The 20,819-nt window shown below is 36.4% G+C and overlaps 1 protein-coding gene across 1 annotated transcript in view; it reads right to left on the reverse strand.

Moving 5' to 3' along the window:
- Positions 1–19,783: 19,783 nt before the first annotated feature.
- Positions 19,784–20,819, reverse strand: part of HOOK3 (hook microtubule tethering protein 3) — a 96,849-nt gene continuing 95,813 nt past the window's right edge. Inside the window, exon 22 of the mRNA XM_007455462.1 lies at positions 19,784–20,593. Coding sequence (XP_007455524.1) covers positions 20,453–20,593 — 141 coding nt within the window. The 3' untranslated portion in view covers positions 19,784–20,452. The remainder of the gene's footprint in view (positions 20,594–20,819) is intronic.

Raw genomic sequence — 20,819 nt, forward strand, 5'->3', positions numbered from 1 at the left:
GCACCTCACACCAATGGGCAGATCATCCAGACAGAAAATTAATAAGGAAACACAAGCTTTAAATGACACAATACACCACATAGATTTAATTGATATTTATAGGGCATTCCATCCAAAAACAGGAGATTACACTTTCTTCTCAAGTGCACATGGAACATTCTCCAGGATAGATCACTTCTTGGGTCACAAACCAAGCTTGGTAAATTTAAGAAAATTGAAATCGTATCAAGCATCTTTTCCGACCACAACGCTATTGGAAAAAAACATAAAGAACACAAACACATGGAGGCCAAACAGTATGTTACTAAATAACCAAGTGATCACTGAAGTAATCAAAGAGGAAATCAAAAAATACCTAGAGACAAATTACAAAGAAAACACAACGATCCAAAACCTATTGGATGCAGCAAAAGGTGTTCTAAGAGGGAAGTTTATAGCCATACAAGCCTACCTCAAGAAACAAGAAAAATCTCAAATAAACAATCTCACCTTACACCTAAAGGAACCAGAGAAAGAAGAACAGACAAAACCCAAAGTCAGTAGAAGGAAAGAAATCATAAAGATCAGAGCATAAATAAATGGAATAGAAACAAAGAAAACAATAGCAAAGATCAATAAAACTAAAAGCTGCTTCTTTGAGAAAATAAATAAAATTGATAAACCTTTAGCCAGACTCATCAAAAAAAGAGGGAGAGGACTCAAATCAATAAAATTAGAAATGAAAAAGAAGTTACAACAGACAACGCAGAAATACAAAGCATCCTAAGAGACTAATACAAGCAGCTCCACGCCAATAAAATGGACAACCTGGAAGAAATGGACTAATTCTTAGAAAGGTATAACCTTCCAAGACTGAACCAGGAAGAAACAGAAAATATGAACAGACCAATCACAAATAATGAAATTGAAACTGTGATTAAAAATCTTCCAACAAAAGCCCAGGACCAGATGGCTTCACAGGTGAATTCTATCGAGCATTTAGAGAAGAGCTAACACTCATCCTTCTCAAACTGTTCCAAAAAATTGCAGAGGAAGGAACACTCCCAAACTCATTCTATGAGGCCACCGTCACCCTCATACCAAAACCAGACAAAGATACTACAAAAAAAGAAAATCACAGAGCAATATCACTGATGAATATAGATGTAAAAATCCTCAACAAAATAGTAGCAAACATAATCCAACAACACATTATAAAGATCATACGCCATGATCAAGTGGGATTTATCCCAGGGATGCAAGGATTCTTCAAAATATGCAAATCAATCAATGTGATCCACCATATTAACAAATTGAAGAAGGAAAACCATATAATCATCTCAATAGATGCAGAAAAAGCTTCTGACAAAATTCAACATCCGTTTATGATAAAAACTCTCCAGAAAGTGGGCATAGAGGGAATCTACCTTAACATAATAAAGATTATATACGACAAACCCACAGCAAAAATCATTCTCAATGGTGAAAAATTGAAAGCATTTCCTGTAAGATCAGGAACAAGACAAGGATGTCCACTGTCACCACTATTATTCAACATAGTTTTGGAAGTCCTAGCCATGGCAATCAGAGAAGAAAAAGAAATAAAAGGAATCCAAATTGGAAAAGAAGAAGTAAAACTCACACTGTTTGCAGATGACATGATGCTATACATAGAGAATCCTAAAGATGCCACCAGAAAACTACTAGAGCTAATCAATGAATTTGGTAAAGCTGCAGGATACAAAATTAATGCACAGAAGTCTCCTGCATTCCTATACACTAACATCGAAAGATCAGAAAGAGAAATTAAGGAAACAAACCCATTCATCACTGCAACAAAAAGAATAAAATACCTAGGATAACCTACCTTAGGAGGTAAAAGACCTGTACTCAGAAAACTATAAGATACTGATTAAAGATATCAGAGATGACACAACAGTTGGAGAGATATACCATGTTCTTGTATTGGAAGAATCAATATTTTGAAAATGACTATACTACCCAAAGCAATCACAGATTCAATGCAATCCCCATCAAATTACCAGTGGTATTTTTTAAAGAACTAGAACCAAAAAATCTTAAAATTTGTATGGAGACACAAAAGACCCCAAATGGCCAAAGCAGTGTTGAGGGGAAAAAAATGGAGCTGAAGGAATCAGACCCCTGACTTCAGACTATACTACAAAGCTACAGTAATCAAGATAGTATGGTACTAGCACAAAAACAGAAATATAGATCAATGGAACAGGATAGAAAGCCCAGAGGTAAACCCATGCACCTATGGTCAACTAATCTATGACAAAGGAGGCAAAGATATACAATGGAGAAAAGACAGTCTCTTCAATAAGTGGTGCTGGGAAAACTGGACAGCTACATGTAAAAGAATGAAATTAGAACACTCCCTAAAACCATACACAAAAATAAACTCAAAATGGATTAGAGACCTAAATGTAAGACCAGACACTCTAAAACTCTTAAAGGAAAACCATAGGAAGAACACCCTTTGACGTAAATTACAGTAAGTTTTTTTTGACCCACCTCCTAGAGTAATGGAAATAAAAACAAAAATAAACAAATGGGACCTAATGAAACTTAAAAGCTTTTGCAGAGCAAAGGAAACTACAAACAAGATGAAAAGACAACCCTCAGAATGGTAGAAAATATTTGCAAATGAATCAGCAGACAAAGGATTAATCTCCAAAATATATAATCAGCTCATGGAGCTCAATATTAAAAACACAAACAACCCAATCCAAAAATTTAGGCAGAAGACCTAAATAAACATTTCCCCAAAGAAGACATACAGATGGCCAAGAGGCACATGAAAAGCTGCTCAACATCACTAATTATTAGAGAAATGCAAATCAAAACTACAATGTGGTATCACCTCACACCAGTTAGAATGGGCATCATCAGAAAATCTACAAACAACAAATGCTGGAGAGGGTGTGGAGAAAAGGGAACCCTCTTGCACTGGTGGTGCCAATGTAAATTGATACAGCCACTATGAAGAACAGTATGGAGGTTCCTTAAAAAACTAAAAATAGAATTACCGTATGACCCAGCAATCCCACTACTGGGCATATACCTAGAGAAAACCATAATTCAAAAAGACACATGCACCCCAGTGTTCATTGCAGCACTATTTACAATAGCCAGGTCATGGAAGCAACCTAAATGCCCACTGACAGATGAATGGATAAAGAAGATGTGGTACATATATACAATGGAATATTACTCAGCCATAAAAAGGAATGAAATTGGGTCATTTGTAGAGACGTGGATGGATCTAGAGCCTGTCATACAGAGTGAGGTAAGTCAGAAAGAGAAATACAAATATCGTGTATTAACGCATATATGTGGAACCTAGAAAAATGGTACAGATGAACCGGCTTGCAAGGCAGAAATAGAGACACAGATGTAGAGAACAAATGTATGGACCCCAAAGGGGGAAAGCAGCGGGGGGTGGGGGGGTGGGGGGATGAACTGGGAGATTGGGATTGACATGTATACACTAATATGTATAAAATGGATTACTAATAAGACCCTGCTGTTTAAAAAATAAGTAAAATAAAATTCAAAACAACAAACCAACAAACCACCATCTTATTGAGATTGATTGGGATTGTAATAAAGCTGTAGATCAATGTTGGGGTAACTGACGACTCTACTATATTAAATCTTCCAATCCATGAACATGGCATATCTCTGTTTATTTAGCTTTTTATTGTCTCTTATGAGGTTTTATAGCTTCTAGGTATGCTGTTAAAATTGATTTTTATATCTAGCCGCTTTCCTAATTTCTATTAATTTTTCTTGGCTGTGTTGGGTCTTCGTTGCTGTGCGCGGGCTTTCTCTAGTTGCAGCGAGCAGGGGCTACTCTTCATTGCGGTGCGTGGGCTTCTCATTGCGGCAGCTTCTCTTGTTGCAGGGCACAGGCTCTAGGTGCGCGGGCTTCAGTAGTTGCAGCACATGGGCTCAGTAGTTGCGGTGTGTGGGCTCTAGGGCACACAGGCTTCAGTAGCTGTGGTGCACGGGCTTAGGTGCTCCTCAGCATGTGGGATCTTCGTGGACGAGGGATCGATCCCGTGTCCCCTGCACTGGCAGGTGGATCCTTAACCATTGCGCCACCTGGGAAGTCCTAACTTCTATTAATTCTAATACTTTAGCTGAAATGATTTAAAAGAGTGTGATATTGGCACAGAAATAGACAAAGCAAGTAACAGAACACAGTGGAGAGCTCACAAACATACCTATGAATATATATGGATGCTTGAGACTTGACAAAACCTTCACTGCAGAGAAGTGAGAAAAATCTAGTGTTCTGAATAATGGTGCTGGGACAATTAGGCATCAATACCGGAAAAAAATAAAAAAAGAAAGAACAAAATTGCATCCTTACCTCACACTATGTACTGAAATATGAGATGCCAAAGATAAATATCTTAGATGATAATATAGGAGGAAATCTCCAGCCTTTAGAGTTAGAAAAAATTTCTTAAACAAGACAGAAAATAAGTAATATAAGAAAAAATGATAAATCTGATTATGTTAAAACTAAGAACTTTCTATTCGTCAGAATACACCAAGAAGAGAGTTGAAGGTAAACCACAGAGGGCTTAAATCCAAAATATGTACTAGATTCCTAGAAATAAAAATACAGATAACCTAAAATAGAAAATTGGTTGGAACATATTCTGCACAAAGGAAGAAACCCAAATGGCAAATAAATACGTGACAAAGTGACCAATCTCAGTAATCAGGAAAATGCAAATTAAAGATATTTTTATATACCACTACCCACCCATTACATTGGCAAAAATGAAAAAGCTTGACGGTTCGAAATGACTACTCTGCTTTGGGAAGAGTTTGGCATTATGTAGGAAAGTTGAAGATACCTATCCTAATGACCCAGTAATTCTATTCCTAGGTACGTCCCCAAAGAAACGCATACTCTGATGCATCAGAATATATGAACAATGTTGGCAACATTGTCTGGAATAGCCACAAACTGGAAATAACCAAAATACTCATCAAGGGTACAGTGTATATTGTCATATACTGGAATTCTATGCAAAAATGAAATAAATTAACTGGAGCTCACACGATAATAAGGATGACTGTGTAAACAAAATGCTGTGCAAAGGAAGCCAGACTATATAATTCTATTTACACAAAGTTTAGGAACAGGCAACGTCATACCATGTTGTTTTTACTTAATGGTAAAACCCTAAACAAAAAATGGAATCATTACCATAGCAGTCAGGCTAGTGGTTACCTCTGGGGAAGGAGGAGCTTGAGAAGGGAAATGTGTGGAGATTCCCAGGCACTTGCAATATTTAATCCTGCCGGGATGTGATTACATCATTGTTCACTATATGACAACTTGTAAGACTACATGTTCATACAATGTACTTTCCTGTTTTTGTATTATATTTTACAATAAAAAATACTTTAAGGAGGAAAACAGAATTGGAGTAAAATGGTGAAAAACACGAGACTAAAACCAAAAGCCCAGGGAAAAAATAATTACATTTGACCCTTGAACAACCCAAGGGTTGAGGTGCCGACTCCCGTGCAGTAGAAAACCCGCATATAATCTTAGAGTCGACTCTCGGCATCCCCGGTTCTGCATCTGTGGGTTCAGCCAACCACAGATCCTGGTTTCCTGAGATGGAATCTACTCCTGGTGAAGGTGCTGTGATGATCGTTGAAATGACAACAAAGAATTCAGAATATGACATCAACTGAGTTGATAAAGCAAGAGCAGGGTTTGAGAGGAATGACTCCAATTTTGACAGACTTTCTACTGTGGGTAAAAATCCTATCAAGCAGCAATGCATGCTACAGAGAAATTGTTCATGAAAGGAAGAGTCAAGGGATGTGGCAAACTTCACTCTTGTTTTATTTTAAGAAATTGCCACCGACACCCCACCATAAATGATAACTGTAATGGAAAATACAAAAGGCCATTTTTTTATTATACAGTTCTCTTTAAAAGATAATTCACTGCTTAAAGTAAAAACAACAATGTATTGTGGGCTTATAGCAAATGTAGAATTAAAGTGTACTAGCATAAAGTCTAGAAGGATGAAATGGAAGTACACTACTGAAGGTTCTTATGCTATTATACTTGAAGGAGTATAATATCACTTGAAATTAAAGTGTGATAAATTAAAGAAGTATACTATAAACCCTAAAGCAATCACTAACATAACACAAATGAGTTATAACAAATAAGTCAACAAAGGAGATAAAATGGAATCATAAAAAATACCCAATTGTTCCAAAAGAAGGCAGAAAAAAAAGGAATGAAGAATAGAGAGGACAAATAGAAAACAAATAGCAAGAAGGTAAATTTTAAACCTAATCAGATCAATAATTATACTAAATGTAAATGGCTTAAAGACAGAATTAAAAGGCAGAGATTGTCAGGTTGGATAAAAAGGAAGACCCAATATGTGCTCCCTACAAGAAATTCACTTTAAAGACACAAGTAAGTTAAAAATAAGAAGATGAAAGAAAAAGCACAAAGATGTAAAAAGACATATTAACATTAATTAAGAGAAAGGTGAAGTGTCTGTAACAATAACAAAGTAGATTTTAGATTAGAGAAAATTAGCAGAGATAAAGAGGGTCATTTCATGACAAAGGGTGAATCAATTCATCAAAAAGACATATTGAGTATAAAAATGTATACACCTAATAATAGTTTCAAAATGGATAAAGCAAAAACTACAAGCAGAAATAGATGAGTCCATAATTATAGTCAGATTTCAACATCTCTCTCTCAATAACTGATAGGAAAAGTAGATAGAAAAATCAGTAATGCTCTAGAAGACTTAAAGCGCACTCTCAACTAACTTCATCTAATCAACATTTATAGAACACTCCAGCTAACATAGGCGGAATTCTTGAAACTTCTTTTCAAGTGCACACAAAATATTTACCAAGATAGACATTATCCTAGGCCATAAAACAAATCTCAATAAATTCAAAAGGATTCCTGCCATACAAAACATGTTCTCTAACTATGATGGAATTAAATTAGAAATCACTAACAGAAAAATTCTTGGAAAATCCTCAAATCTTAAAAAGTAAATAACACACTTTTAAATAACCCATGAGTCAAAGATGAAGTGAAAATGAAAATCAGAAAGTATTCTGAACTGGATGAGAAGAGAAACATAGCATATAAAAATCTGTACAATGCAGCTAAGGTAGTAATGAGAAGGGAATTTTTAGCACTAAAGGCCTATAGTAGAAAATAAGAAAGGTTTTAAACTAATAACCTCAGTTTTTACCTTGAGAAACTAGAAGAAGAGCAAATGAAAACTAAAGTAAGTTGAAGAAAGGAAATAATAAAGATCAGAATGGATACCAATGAAATAGAAATCAAAACAAACAAAAAAAAAAAACCAGAGAAAATTAATTAAACCAAAAGATAGTTCAAATGTATCTCTATGTGCTAGCATGAAACTGGAAATTAAAATTTTTAAAAATACCATTTACAACAGTGTCAAAAATAAAGAAATACTTAGGAGAAATCTGACAATAGATATGAAAAACATGTACACTGAAAACTATAAAACACTGATGAGAGAAATTAAAGAAAACATAAATAAATGGATGGAAAACTCAATATTAAGTTATTAATTCTCCCAGTTGATCTATAGATTTAATGCAATCCCAGTCAAAATCCCAGCAGGTTTTGTTTTGTAGAAATTGATGAGCTGCTTCTAAAATTCATATGGTAGGCAATGCAAAGGACCTAAACAGTTAAAACAACTTTGAAACAGAAAAAAGATGGAGGGTTTACATTACGTGGCTTCAATACTTCTTTAAAGCTGCAATAATCAAGATGGGGTATTACTGGTGTCAAGATACAGATCAGTGTAACAGCCGACATCCAGAAATAAGACTCATAAAGAGAACTGATTTTCAACGAAGTTGTATAATGCATTTCAGTGGAGAAAAGATAATTTCAACAAATGGTGCTGGATCATTCTATATGCCTACCCCAATAAACAAAAAACCCCTACAATCCATACCTTGCACTTGCACCATATACAAAAATTAAGCCAAAATTGGTAATAAGCATAAATGTATTGAACAGTATCTAAACCTACCATGGAACCCAGCCATTCCACTCCAGGTGTTCACCCAAGCACATGCCCATACAAAGCTTCATTTGTGAGAGCTCCAAACTGGAAGCACTCAAATGCTAACGAGCAGGCAAATGAATAAACAAACCGTGGCATATCTATACAGTGAACTACCACTCAGCAATAAAAAGGAATGAACTATGGATATGCATAATATAGATAAACCTTAAATAATGCTGAGTAAAAGTAGCCAGACAAAAATGAGTACGTACTGCAGGATTCCATTTACACAAAATTGTACACTAACTACACAAAGTAGTCTACAGTGTCAGAAAGCAGATGTGGTTGTCCAGGGATACAGGTGGGCGTGGGGGAACTGGGAGGGCCTGGAGCAATTACCAGGGGGCCTGAGAGAACTTTCTGGGGTGATGGATATGCACATTATTTTGATCGTTGTGATGGGTTCATCATGAGTATATACATCTCAAAAATTATTAAACTGCACGCTTAAAAGTATGCAGTTTAGGCCTTCCCTGGTGGTGCAGTGGTTAAGAATCCGCCTGCCAATGCAGGGGACACATGTTCGAGCCCTGGTCTGGGAAGATCCCACATGCCGCGGAGCAACTAAACCCATGCGCCACAACTACTGAGCCCGTGTGCCACAACTACTGAAGCCCGTGTGCTTAGAGTCTGTGCTCTGCACCAAGAGAAGGCACCGCAATGAGAAGCCCGTGTACCACAATGAAGAGTAGTCCCTGCTCGCCACAACTAGACAAAGTCCACATGCAGCAACAAAGACCCGATGCAGCCAAAAATAAATAAAATAAATAAATTTAAAAAGGATATGCAGTTTAAAAATTAACAATAATTCATTAATAAAGACAGGTCGAAGATATGAGAAATAACAGCATGTTTGTATGTTAATAGGAATGATTCGGTAGAGCAGAAAAACCTGAAAATGCCAGACCGGGAAGTGGGGGAAATCTCTGGAAACAAGTCCTTTAGGAGAAGCCATCGTACAAATGGGGGACTTTGGCTAGGAACACGAAGAGTTCATCTCACTACACAGAGATGCTCATATTTTGGACAATTCCCTTAAAATACAGTCTCAGAAATTAACTGCCAAAGTAGGGAGTAGAAACATTTTAGAGCTCATGTTACAATACAATTAGATACCTGTTAAAAGAAGTGCATGTTTTTGTGGCTTCAAACTTTTCAGCTTTTGTTCACAGTGTAGTTATGTACCTGGTGGTTCTGTACCCCTGTGGGTGTGCTTGGCACAGGGATTAGAAGACGGGGAAATATCCTGATTTCGGAAGTATGATCTTCATGGCAGAAGTGTTACTTCTCTCTGAATCCAGACAATGCAGCTGTGGTAAGTGGGTCACTCCTCCACTGGGAGGTGGAGGGTCAGCCCCTTGGATCTGGTCTTATCTGTGACAACCCTGACAAATAAAAGAACTGATGCTATGCAGTTTCCAAGGCTGGGTGTTGACAAGATTTGGAGCTTTCCGCAGGGTTTCTCAGTACTCCTGCTTGGGGGAAGCCAGCTGCATCTAGGAAGTCCCTCTCCCCCGTGACTCCACTGTGTGTATCCAGCTGGCCACGTCGGGAGGTTGTGTGGGGAGCGGCCTGATCACTCTTGGGCACTCTGTCCACACCAGTCTGGGTACCACATGTGAGAATAGTCTTCGGATGACTCTAGCCTCAGCCATCACCTAGCTGGGAGCGAACGAGGGGCCCGACAGAGAGCAGCTGGGGCTGTGCCCAGCCCCGGGAGAGCACATTATCGTTAAACCCACGACACTGTGCAGTAGTCTGCGCTGCAGGAATGACCGGAATGGCACTCGAGGCCGACCAGGGGCTTCCAGCTGGGACACACTCTAGGTGGGAACTTTCCTGTGTTGTGCCCCATTTGATCACACAGCTATTTCAAGGCAGCTGCTTTAATTTTTGTGATTTACCTACCTTCTCATCCCCTTCTCCTTTGCTTCAACATTCAATACCCAGGGCAGACACTCAATAAAGGCTAAACTTAATATGGTTATCTCCATGCTAATGAGTGAAGAACACTTACATTTCTCTTTCTGACATTAAAATGTCATATTAAATGCAAATTAAAGTGGGCACTATTTTGGTTACGTGCATACTAGATGTGTTTGTTTTTAAATATTGGTGCTAACTTCACTCTGGAATTTTTTTAATGTAAGTATAATCGATTTCTCCACTGCTGCTGCCACTTTACGTGACACTGAAAATGCCATGTTTCAATCATGTCTAAGGTGGAGGTGGGGGAAAAGGGTGAATTTTAAGGGTCGACAGTTAGGAAAAGGGGCATCTATGGCTTAAACAGGATGCTTCAACAATAATGCCTTATATTGTGAAAGAATGTAAGTACCTACCACTGGTTCTTGCTGGACTGTCTGTGGTAAGAGGGGAGACACCATGTTTACCTTTTATCCCTCAGAACTTCGGACAGTCAGCTTACACACATTGTGAACCAGCCTAAATCAAAACAAAACTTATCCTAGGTACTGGGAAAAAACTCAAAGACTATTCCTGATTTACAGCCAGTCAGCGGCATAATATCTAAATTGACAGGACAGTATGGCAAGCGGATGGATACTATTAGACAATTATTAAACATGCATTTGTACAGCCTAAGAGTAGAAAAAATCTAAGCTGAATTTTTATACAAGTCTTTATTTATAACTTGTATGACAACTGTACACTTTCTGCAGCCTTGAAAACATTTTTGTATTTGAATGGGAAAATATAGTTTGACCAAATCTTAACTTTATTCTTCATATACATATACTATATGCATACATATAAATATATACATATAATTAATACCATAACAAGTTGGCAGTCATAAAATTAAAATGAATAAGTGATATCAAAAGGAAATACAATATAAGATTTCAAAAAATTAAAAATCTGTCTTCTGGTGATTTCTTGGACTTTACGTTTTCGCGATTTTGGTGAAAATTTCTCACAAGTCATTTACCTCAGAAAAATAGTGAGAAAACCCACAAGTCTAACACAGAGTAAATGAGTGGTGAACTTGGTAAACAGATGGAAAACTGCTTGGATGCCATTTATGTACAATGTTGTTAAAACTGTATTGATTCCATTTGTGAGGTGAGAGAAATTTAGAGTTCCACGTGGAGTTCCTTTTTGGATTATGACTAAGAATGAAATCATGAAATTATGAATTCAATAGTCAACCAGAAATAAGAACATACCTAGCAATATCCTTTTTGCAAAGGCTAAACTGCAAGGTGGATAACTACAATGTCAAATATCAAACTAACAATTCACAGAACAATCAGTAATACTTAAGACATGAGTATAAGGCTTTAAAGCTGGGATTGTAACCAGTACAACTCCAACTCCAATGTACTAAGGTGTTTTCCAGCTCATCTGAAAAGTTTAAAAAATACTATAGGAAAAAAATGCCTCTTTCTATCCCCAAATCTTTGATAGAATTTGTTAATCAAAATAAGGCAAATTATTAAATTAGATATGTCTGAATTTTACCATTCATTACACAACCAGAAATTGGGTGTTATAAATGGTGGGGCAATTGTCAAAACATGAAAACTGCAAAACAAGAGTAAACCTGGAAATTATTCTTCTGAGTACAAAGCTTTGTGAATTACACATAATCGGTAAACAGCTAGTGACAGCAATGGCATTTCAGTGCATCTGAATTTTAAATAACTAAGGCTATTAAAAAACCAAAAGCTTACTATTAAAAAAATTAAAAGCCCCCAAATGATTGATTGGCATTTGTGTAGTCATTTCCTGTATTTATACTAGCATGTTCTTTCTTATTTCAAGCACATTGAAAATCTCCCTTAACTAGTAAAATGAGTCTCTGTAGAACACACATTAAATTAGACCACCATGAAAATAATAAAACAAACTCAAATCACACCATTTACTCATCTGTACTTGAATAACAATATCATTATATTTGCTTGGAATTTGACACTACTGGATCAAGTCTGCTGCTTGATTAAAAAATTTAAAAACGAAGAGGAAAGCATCTGACTTCCTAACGGGATAGTTTTCACTAAGTACCAAGCTGACTCCAAAGAGTTACGATTAGTCTCTTATATTCATTAAAAAATTCAAAGATGCATTTGTGTAGATCCTTTTAGTTATGTTAAGCACTTTAGTAATAGGCCAAGTCAATAAATCTTAAAAAAATGTTTCATTAAGTTGCTGGAATAAAATCTTTGCTTCATACATGAAACTTAATTTGATTCATAATCTAAGTAATTAAGACCAAGAAACTATGAAGAAAATCAAAGAAACTATTTGGATCTTGATATACCTTTAATGTAGAAGATGATCAAATGTGATTTTAGGGGTAAAAACAAAAAAAACTGTTGGCAACTCTCCTTAGATCTATACAGATTTAAAAGTAACAGAATAGGGCTTCCCTGGTGGCGCAGTGGTTGAGAGTCCGCCTGCCAATGCAGGCGACACGGGTTCATGAACCCGTTCTGGGAAGATTCTCACATGCCGCGGAGCGGCTGGGCCCGTGAGCCATGGCCGCTGAGCCTGTGCGTCCGGAGCCTGTGCTCCACAACGGGAGAGGCCACAACAGTGAGAGGCCCGCGTACCGCAAAAAAAAAAAAAAAAGTAACAGAATAGAAAGATTTAAAGGTAACAAAACAGAGGAATATGATGTTTATCAACTTTTACTTGTAAGTTAAGCATTCATCAGTTTCTGCTGGATAAATGTTAGAAACTATGTATCATCAATTTTAAAAGACTACTTAAAAAAGGAAAAAACCTGAAGATACTAAGTTATGAGTTATGAAGTTATTTAATAATATCACTTAAAAAGTAAAGTGCTAAGAATCTGTTTAAAAGATACACTGAAAACTAGTTTCAAAGAATGGGGTTTTGATTTTTCCAGGGTCTTTAAAAAGGGCTGGTATTAATTTTTATAAGAAAAATAGCTTTCTTCAACGATGCCGGTAAAATCCAAGAGTATCATAAGTCAACTGAATATCTTTATTTTGTCCTTATTCTCTCTTTGGGCACCACAGCACTGTCAAAAGCATTTTCTGCAAAGATGGAAATGTTCTATAGGTGACTTACCCATTTACCATTTCGTCCTTGTGTGTGAGTGTGACTGTGTGTGTGTGTGTGTGTGTGTGTGTGTGTGTGTGTGTGTGTACAGGTGTGTTTCATTTTTATTTTTTTACTCGGGGAGGATAAAAGTGGCTCTTCCCTCAAAGGTCAGAGTCTAGCCTTCCCTATTTGTGCTTCCCTCTTCTAGGTGACCTGCCCACGCCAAGCATACCAGCAGAGCGGGGGAGTAACGCAGAAGAAAGCACTACAGAAACTCTTTACACCATAAAAGCATTTCTCTCATCCAGAAACGCAAAATAAAAAACTTTAAGAGAAAGTTCTTATGAGCAAATCTCCCTATTCTTTGGCAGCAATCATCTGTGTCAGTGTTTACGTAACAACAAATATCTCACTCTCTTTTGACTAGGGTTGGAATACAGATATGCTCAAGTACAAGCGAAGAGTCCTGACTCCTCAAAGCATCTCTCAAAAGAATCAGCTGAAAACTCTGCTATATTTGAACTGAAGAAAACGGCCAAGTTCATAAAGCATACGTTATAGTAGAACTCAGACTATTTTTGTAGCATCCTGCCCTTGTTAGTGTCTGCCTTTTCCCATCACCTCACCCCCACCATTTTCCAGATTCTTGGACTTCACAGATCCTGGAACCTGGCTTTGTTTCTCCTGTGTTGGAGTACATGCAATGTTGAAGAAACTATGAAAGTGAAGGACAGTTTGCAGATTTGTATTTTAGGAGACAGGTAAATGGAAGGTAAGAGCATCTTCTGATTAACCAGAAGACTGTTTACTTTGTATTAATGCAACTTTTGTTTTCAACAAAAAGTTTTAAGTGTGTCTGCATTTGAGAGAACTTGGCTTCACGAGTACTAACTTATGAGTCTTATTAATGTGAAATATAAAATGTAATTCATGCCTAGTAGCCCCAACCCAGTTTCAAAGAGAGTTCTAGACTTAGAACTTCAGATCTGACTTTAAACATTTCAGGAACAGTACATAGCCTATTTATTTGGGCAATCTTTTACATTTTTCTTAGCGAGTGTTCCAAAATAAGGAGAAGAACCCCAGTGGAAAAGATGTAAGTAGAAAATGCCACAGAAAGGTAGAAGGAAAATAATTACCTAATATTAGTAAAGTGCTGTGAATCTTGCAGTAAAGTATAAATAATACATAAGTGAGTAGAAATAGTAAATAATATTATGACATTCATCTCTAATAGTGACATCTATAAAATAAACAACACACTATAGAATGTATATACAGTAATCACTGTCCATAGGTTGACATATACACCGAGAATAAACATGAGTCCCTTTTATAACTTTTACAATATCAATGCTAATCAAATTATTTTCCTTTGTCAATTCAGAGATCTCTAAGGCAACGGTGCCTGCGCAGAAGTCTCCCACACACATTAAAGCCTCAGCATATGCTTTGGTAATTTTCTTTTTCTCACTTTGAGATTGCTCTTCTCGTGATATTTAATTATTCTTTTAAGCTCTGAGTCAATATAATTTAGGATATTTGATAGCCCCATTGTCCTTAAATTTTGAGGCTACGGACACCTTCTCTGATGATTTCATCTGCAGACTCTAAACATCTAATTCAGACCCTGGCAGTAATGTATTAGGTATATAAAGGCTCTCCTTGAATACACACATATACACACACACACACACACACACACACACATATGTCTATTCTTGTCTTCATTTTTTTTTTTTTTTTTTAAAGAAGATGTTGGGGGTAGGAGTTTATTAATTAATTAATTTATTTTTGCTGTGTTGGGTCTTCGTTTCTGTGTGAGGGCTATCTCTAGTTGTGGCAAGCGGGGTCCACCCTTCATCGCGGTGCACGGGCCTCTCACTATCGCAGCCTCTCTTGTTGTGGAGCACAGGCTCCAGACGCGCAGGCTCAGTAGTTGTGGCTCACGGGCTCAGCTGCTCCGCGGCATGTGGGATCCTCCCAGACCAGGGCTCGAACCCATGTCCCCTGCATTAGCAGGCAGATTCTCAATCACTGCGCCACCAGGGAAGCCCTTGTCTTCATTTTAAACAAAATTTTCTGTGGGGCTACTACGTATAATTAAGGGAGACATGGTTTGCAAACCAGACACAGCAGCGGACCTAGATAACTGCTAGGAAGTTGGTAGTGAGTTTCAGCCACCACAGATTTCTTCCCATCTCATCAGATCATCCTATCCTCATGGCTTTAAATCACTATCTTAGATTTAGTAATGGGTTAACACTTTCAAAATGAAAATAGATGCTTTCCCCTCCACTCATAAACATGTACAGTTAATAACTGTGTGCCCAGTTAATGTCCACTGAAGGGAAGGACAATTAGAATATAAATTTATTTTTTGTCTACTCTTTTTTATTGAATGATCATGTAATAAAATCAGGAGATTTTATGTAAACTATTACTTTAGGAACATTTGTTAAGACAAGTATAGGTTTAATAGTGTTAGCACTTCTATCTGCCTGGATATTTGTTCAAAATTAGGCCTCTTCTTTTTCCGATAATCGATTCTACTCACTAGGAATAAATCTGCCTTGACAGCCTTCGGTTACTTTCCGATTTCTATGTTCACTTATATACAGCATACAAACCTATCTCCCAGAGTATTATTGGAAAATGTTAGAAAGCAGAAAAATACTGAAGAGAGACATAATTGCTGAAATAGAATTGTTAGGAAACATCCATAGACCACAACTGCTAAAACGCATATACTTGCCATAATTAGCTTCGTGTCTCTTATTTCTCAAATAAACTAATGTCCCTTTCTCTGTCATTTTAAGTGCAGTGTGAAGAATTCAAGCATACTTCAAGATAACATTAAATATAAGTTTTAAAGTTCTTATATTTATAAATACATGGGAATTGGATTGATAAAAGGCTATTTAAAAACAAAATTATCAGTACGTATTTTCCAAGAACATAATCAGTGATTTAAAAGAGATGGATGTCATCATATATGTGCTATCCTTCATTTTATAAAAAGGGAGATAAATGTTGATACTTCCGTGATTTAGGGGGATGGGGAGGGGCAGAAATTAGCTGTGTCGGTAGCAAATTATTTTATGTTTTTTAGGCTTCTGAGAAAGAAACAGTATTTATTGCACAACTTTAGAACAATAAAATTATCTTGCTTAAATTGGACACTAAAATATTTTCAAATTTTTCCATAAAATAAACATATACCAATTATTATTTAAATATGCTTTATACAAAGTAAAAAACTGGATGACAGATACATTGAGAATGGCCTCCCTCATATAAAAACTTCATGATACAAAATATTCGAATCATTATAGTTACAAAGAATTAACTCTGAAATTGCTTTCTAAATGTAGTGAAACTGGGTTGCACATCTACTAAAATAAGCTGCCATTTTGACAGTTGGGACTATAGGAAAAGAGATTATCATTATTGAACGGAAAAACCCTTTTAACATATAAAAAGGGAAAAATTTTAAAACATGCTAAAGTAATTTTCAAAGATTCTGAGATCCCATCTTATTTTGTTCTGTACAGTCCTTCCTACCCTGTAAGGGTAGGACTCCTACTCACTGTTAAGGAGTACAATCCTGCATCAGTTCGACAGCCATTTCTAGGCAAAGAGTCACTTTGTAATATAAGGATAAAAAGTCAAAACATGCCCCCATAGTTTAATGAACAGACAACAAGAAGCATGTTGTTATTTTGCCCCTATCATAAAAGCAAGATGCCAAGCACCTTCCTCTCCCTTTAGGATCACAGGTTCTTATCCCAGTAGCTGTAAACTAACTAGGTTTACACTATCTGTGGGTTGTGGATGCTTTTTCAGATAAACCTCATGTGTTTCAACTGGGGAAAAGTGTAACACTCCTGGAGTCTGAGATCTGGACCACTGGAGATTAAATGCAGGGAGCTAGGATAAATTCAAAAATTTAGAATTTTATTTCAAGTAAATTCTTATATCAGAATAAAGATTTTCAAGTTTTCAACACGGTGTTATCTTTAAAAGATGAATGCTTGTCGGAGCACAAGAGACACTACAAAATATTTCATATCATTAGATATGAATAAATAAAACTGCAGTTGAAAAGGAAGTGTGAGTAAAATAGCGCAAAAATAAAGTGTACCTTTTCTTCAACCTAAATCCCCCTTCCCCTCACAATCACTTACTGCTGGTTTGTTTGCACAGCACCGGTTTTCACGCCTTGCTGAAGACTGCTGATATATATGGGCTGATGTTTCTGACTGGAAACATTTAGCTCAAGTTTGTACAACTGAGCTTTTATCATACAGACAAAGCAGTAAGACCGTAACGAAATAACAGCGGACAGTATTATCCTTATTGTAATGAATCATCTCGTTAGCCAATTTTACCAGGCTGGGCCATCAAACAGAAATAATTCAATGCTGATCAATTTTAGAAAATGAAACCTTTGTTTTGGGACTTCTTTTTCTTGGTTATTATTAAATAATCAGACAAATACTAAAAAAGGTATGATTGGGTTTTTGCAAGTTTTTTTAAGATACATACAGCTGTATTATTTACTCTCTTTTTAAGATGCATTAAGCATAATATTTGCTGGATTTGTTTTCCCCTTTACAAACTTCTTAAATACACACTGCAGAATATAAATTCCATGCTTTTGTAGTCTTTAGTTATTAACTCTGTATTTTCTCACCCTGGTTAGAGGGAAAACAGAAAATAAGGTTTTTGTTCACAAGAACTCAGACAGGGGGTGATGGCTCAACCCCAACCTTAGCGCAGTAACTCTGTGCTGACTCCACAGTGTGCCCAGCGTCATCGCCAGAGAAAGAGAAATGTAAAAATCCTGTCCAAAGCTGAGCAAAGGAAACGGGGTCCTCACTGGGACAGCAAAGTTCTATTCCTCACTTTTAGGAAAACATCACAGAATGTTTAGAAATAAGGTTTCTGCTATGGAATGAAAGCAATATACTAAACTTTAAAGATACTGTACAGGTGAGTGAAACTTACGAACGTAAGCACCAAAATAATGGCATGCTGAAGAAAAATAAGACGGAAAACTTCCTTCTAAAAGCTTGGCACTTTCCTCTCCCATTTAGAGAAACATATCTGAGCAGGGGGGCGGGTAGGAGACCAGGACTGGGACAGTAAATAGAGAACTAAAATGAAAACCTCTCCTCTCATGGGATATAATCCATTTAACAAACAGCTCATGGACTCTGATTTTCATCTATCTTATTTTGCAGGTATATTTCCCAATAATTTTAATTTTACCAAGGTGAGTGTTCATGCCCTGTTTTAAAACTGTTGGATCCTTACTATGATTTGTGAAATAAAGGGACGGGGAGAGGTGGAGGTGGGGGAGGGTTACCCATCTTAAATCATTTTAAATCTTTCATTGTCAAAACTTTCTGTGTTGATTAGGTCTGCTTGCGCTCCTGAAACCCCACGATGCATTCCACTCGCTGGTCCTCTCCATTACTACTAAGTTTTCCTGCTTTTCTTCTTACCAGGCAGAAGCACTCACAGTGAGCTCAGACTTCTGTACTTAATGTAAAAAATTAGCACAATGCATGGAGTCATTTCTGTGTATATTCTAATAGCTTTCTTCAAGTACAGTTTCTGAGGACAAATGAAAACACCTAAAATAGTCTTTAGGTCAATTTCTTATTAAAAAAAAGGAAATAAGGATTTAAAATCAAACACTGGAATATAGTTTCTGAAAATTCTTGATTACGTTTAGCTTGATTTAAAGTTACTCATTTGTATTTAATACACAAAACTAAATGAAACCTGAACTTCTAAATAGCAAGTATATGAAATAAAATCTTCTTAATAGGTGACCTATCCAAAACCGAAAACAAACAAATAATCGACCTAGTTTCAGTAAATTTTTGCTTTACTGCGCTATGGGCTATGGTGCAAGAAAAAGGCTGGAGGGGAACTGAAATATAATTTGGGGCCAATATGGAAAGTTAGGCAGAGACATTTCATGTTCAAATGAATGACATTTTGCATTTATATAGCACCTTATATAGTCAAAGTGCTTTACAATCATTATTACTTGACAGCCATTCATCAATGTAAATAAACATAGTTTATAATCTGTCAACAAATGTAAGCACTTTGGGGCAACCAAATACCCAAGAGAATCTACTCAGTAGCAAACTCTTAGACTAGTACATAGAATTAAGAAAAAATACGACAGCCACCTGTCATAACGTCAGACACAAGAAGTCACTTATTGATCCTAACGACTGATACTAAGATGTTAAGTATTAGGAATTATTGAGAAATAGCAGGTTTTATGTTAAGGAATAAGTAAGACAAATGAGGTGCAAGTCAACAAGGAAATTACCCCAAAGGTAAGGCCACCTATGACTCATAAGTATATAAAAAATACATCTTTTATATACTTTTATATGTGGAGGGCAGTTGCAACGAAATGTCAGCCCATTGCTAGAATATGATCCTCAGTTACTGTGATATTGCAAAAAAAGAAGGAAAATGAACACACTGCATGATTTTTTTTCTTCTGTAACTTCTCCCCAAATAACCTAACCAGTGCATTCACTTCTGCCAGCAAATAAGATAGTAGGAAATAATGAAATTCTATTTGTTTTAAAAATAGTTTCCAAAACTTTGGACAAATTTAATTTCCTATAAAACAATGTGAAAACTCAGTTTTTCCCTCTAAATAGTTCTATCAGGTGCCTTAGGTAAGATCTGATTAGCACCTCTGCCAATGTATTTATGTCTTTGCAAAAAGTGCACTTGCCAACCATTTTACATAGTGAGTATGCAAGTTATTTGAAGTGCATTTGGAAAACAATTGAAAACACAGATTAATACATCATAAAAAGATTAATTCCCTTTAAACAAAGACATTCTTAGAAAGCATGGTAACACAGAGGCACAATAAAGAATATAAATTGTGTATCAATTATTGGCAGAAAATCTAATTCATTACAAAGCCTACACCATTGGGGAAAGGACATTTTCATACAAAGAAAAGTACTACACTAATATACAACACTTTTAATTGGGCATTTAAAAATTTTTTGGCACATTAAAAGGAACCAAAAGGACTACAAAATAAAGGACCAAGATACTAAAACATTATAGATACAGAAGAGAGAAAGTCCTCAAATGAGAAACAACTAAATACATGAAATACAGACAAAATATAAGCTGGCTGAATTTCCTGAAATGTTACATGTAACAGAAGTATGCTTTGAATGCGGGATGTTTTTTATTCTAATGGCAGGACTTGTCTACCTTGCTGTGGCTGGCTGGACGTGGCCCGGGTAAGACCTTCTCGTGCTGGTGGCTTGTCTCTGCCTCGCCAGGAATGACTGCCCTGAACCTGTACTAGCAAGTCTGTCTTCTGCCGCCTTTTTATGCAGAGTCATTCCCTATGTAACACGGAAAAAAAAAATCAGTGAAAAAATAATGGAACACACTCTCACAAAAGAAAATTTCATCGCGCAGAATTTGTTACCTGACGACATAAGGCACAATCAGCAACGTTAACTCTGCTCATGATAGATTAAAATCTTAGAGACATTTAAGTTCCAACAATTAGGTACAAATCTTTTGGAAAAATTAAGCCTTAATTTTCTGAATTTACAATAACCCAAA

The sequence above is a fragment of the Lipotes vexillifer genome, unplaced genomic scaffold, assembly GCF_000442215.2.
Source record: "Lipotes vexillifer unplaced genomic scaffold, Lipotes_vexillifer_v1.1 scaffold414, whole genome shotgun sequence".
Classification (NCBI taxonomy): domain Eukaryota; kingdom Metazoa; phylum Chordata; class Mammalia; order Artiodactyla; family Lipotidae; genus Lipotes; species Lipotes vexillifer.